The sequence below is a fragment of the Meleagris gallopavo genome, unplaced genomic scaffold, assembly GCF_000146605.3.
Source record: "Meleagris gallopavo isolate NT-WF06-2002-E0010 breed Aviagen turkey brand Nicholas breeding stock unplaced genomic scaffold, Turkey_5.1 ChrUn_random_7180001844032, whole genome shotgun sequence".
NCBI classification, from domain to species: domain Eukaryota; kingdom Metazoa; phylum Chordata; class Aves; order Galliformes; family Phasianidae; genus Meleagris; species Meleagris gallopavo.
Genome location: NW_011112571.1, coordinates 4,640 through 5,366, shown reverse-complemented (window position 1 = coordinate 5,366; position 727 = coordinate 4,640). Strand labels below are relative to the sequence as shown.

The window sequence follows — 727 nt, the reverse complement described above, 5'->3', positions numbered from 1 at the left end:
AGCTGCCCCTGGATGAGCGGCCCCCAACGAGCCCCAAGTTGATGAGATGCCCCCTGAAAAACCACCACTGGACGAGCAGCCCCTCGAAGAGCAGCGCCCCGGAAAGCCCCCTCTGGATGAGCAGCCCCCCATTGAGCTGCTGTCTGAAAAGGAATTACTTGATGAGCAGCCCCCCGAGGAGCTGCCCTCCGAAAAGCCACTGCTGGATGAGTTGCCCCTCGCTGAGCAGCCCCCTGATGAGCCACCCCCCAGCGAGCAGCACCTTGATGAACTGCCTGCTAATGAAGCACCCCTTGATGAGCTGCTGCTCAAGGAGCCGCCCGTCAGCGAGCTGCCACCCCCTGAAGAGCTGCACCCTGAAGATCTGCTCCCCTGCAAGCTGCCTGCTGAGGAGGACCCCAAACCGCCAGGTAAGTGGGGACCCCCAGTCCATCACTCTTCCCACTCTGTTCCCTGAGGATGAGAGGGTTTCACACTTGAGATTCTTGGTTTGTTGCTTGTTTTCATGCTTTGATGCTGTGCTATGGGGCACGTGAGGGGCTGGGGGTCCAAACCAAATGGCGAAGGGCCCCCTGTGGCCCCCCTGACCCACACCCCATCCTGCAGGTCTCCTCCCTGAGGTGGCTGTGGCAGAGGAAGCCCCTGAGCTGGCCCCAGAGGTGCCCCCTGAAGAGGAGATGGAGCTGGAGCCAGAGCCATTGCTGCCCCCCGAGATGGCACTGCCACC

At 61.9% G+C, this 727-nt stretch overlaps 1 protein-coding gene across 1 annotated transcript in view; it reads left to right on the top strand.

The window, feature by feature from the left end:
* Nucleotides 1-6: 6 nt before the first annotated feature.
* LOC104915687 (fibrous sheath CABYR-binding protein-like) overlaps nt 7-727 on the top strand; it is a 1,090-nt gene continuing 369 nt past the window's right edge. The window contains exons 1-2 of the mRNA XM_010726601.1: nt 7-410; nt 607-721. Coding sequence (XP_010724903.1) covers nt 47-410; nt 607-721 — 479 coding nt within the window. The 5' untranslated portion in view covers nt 7-46. The remainder of the gene's footprint in view (nt 411-606; nt 722-727) is intronic.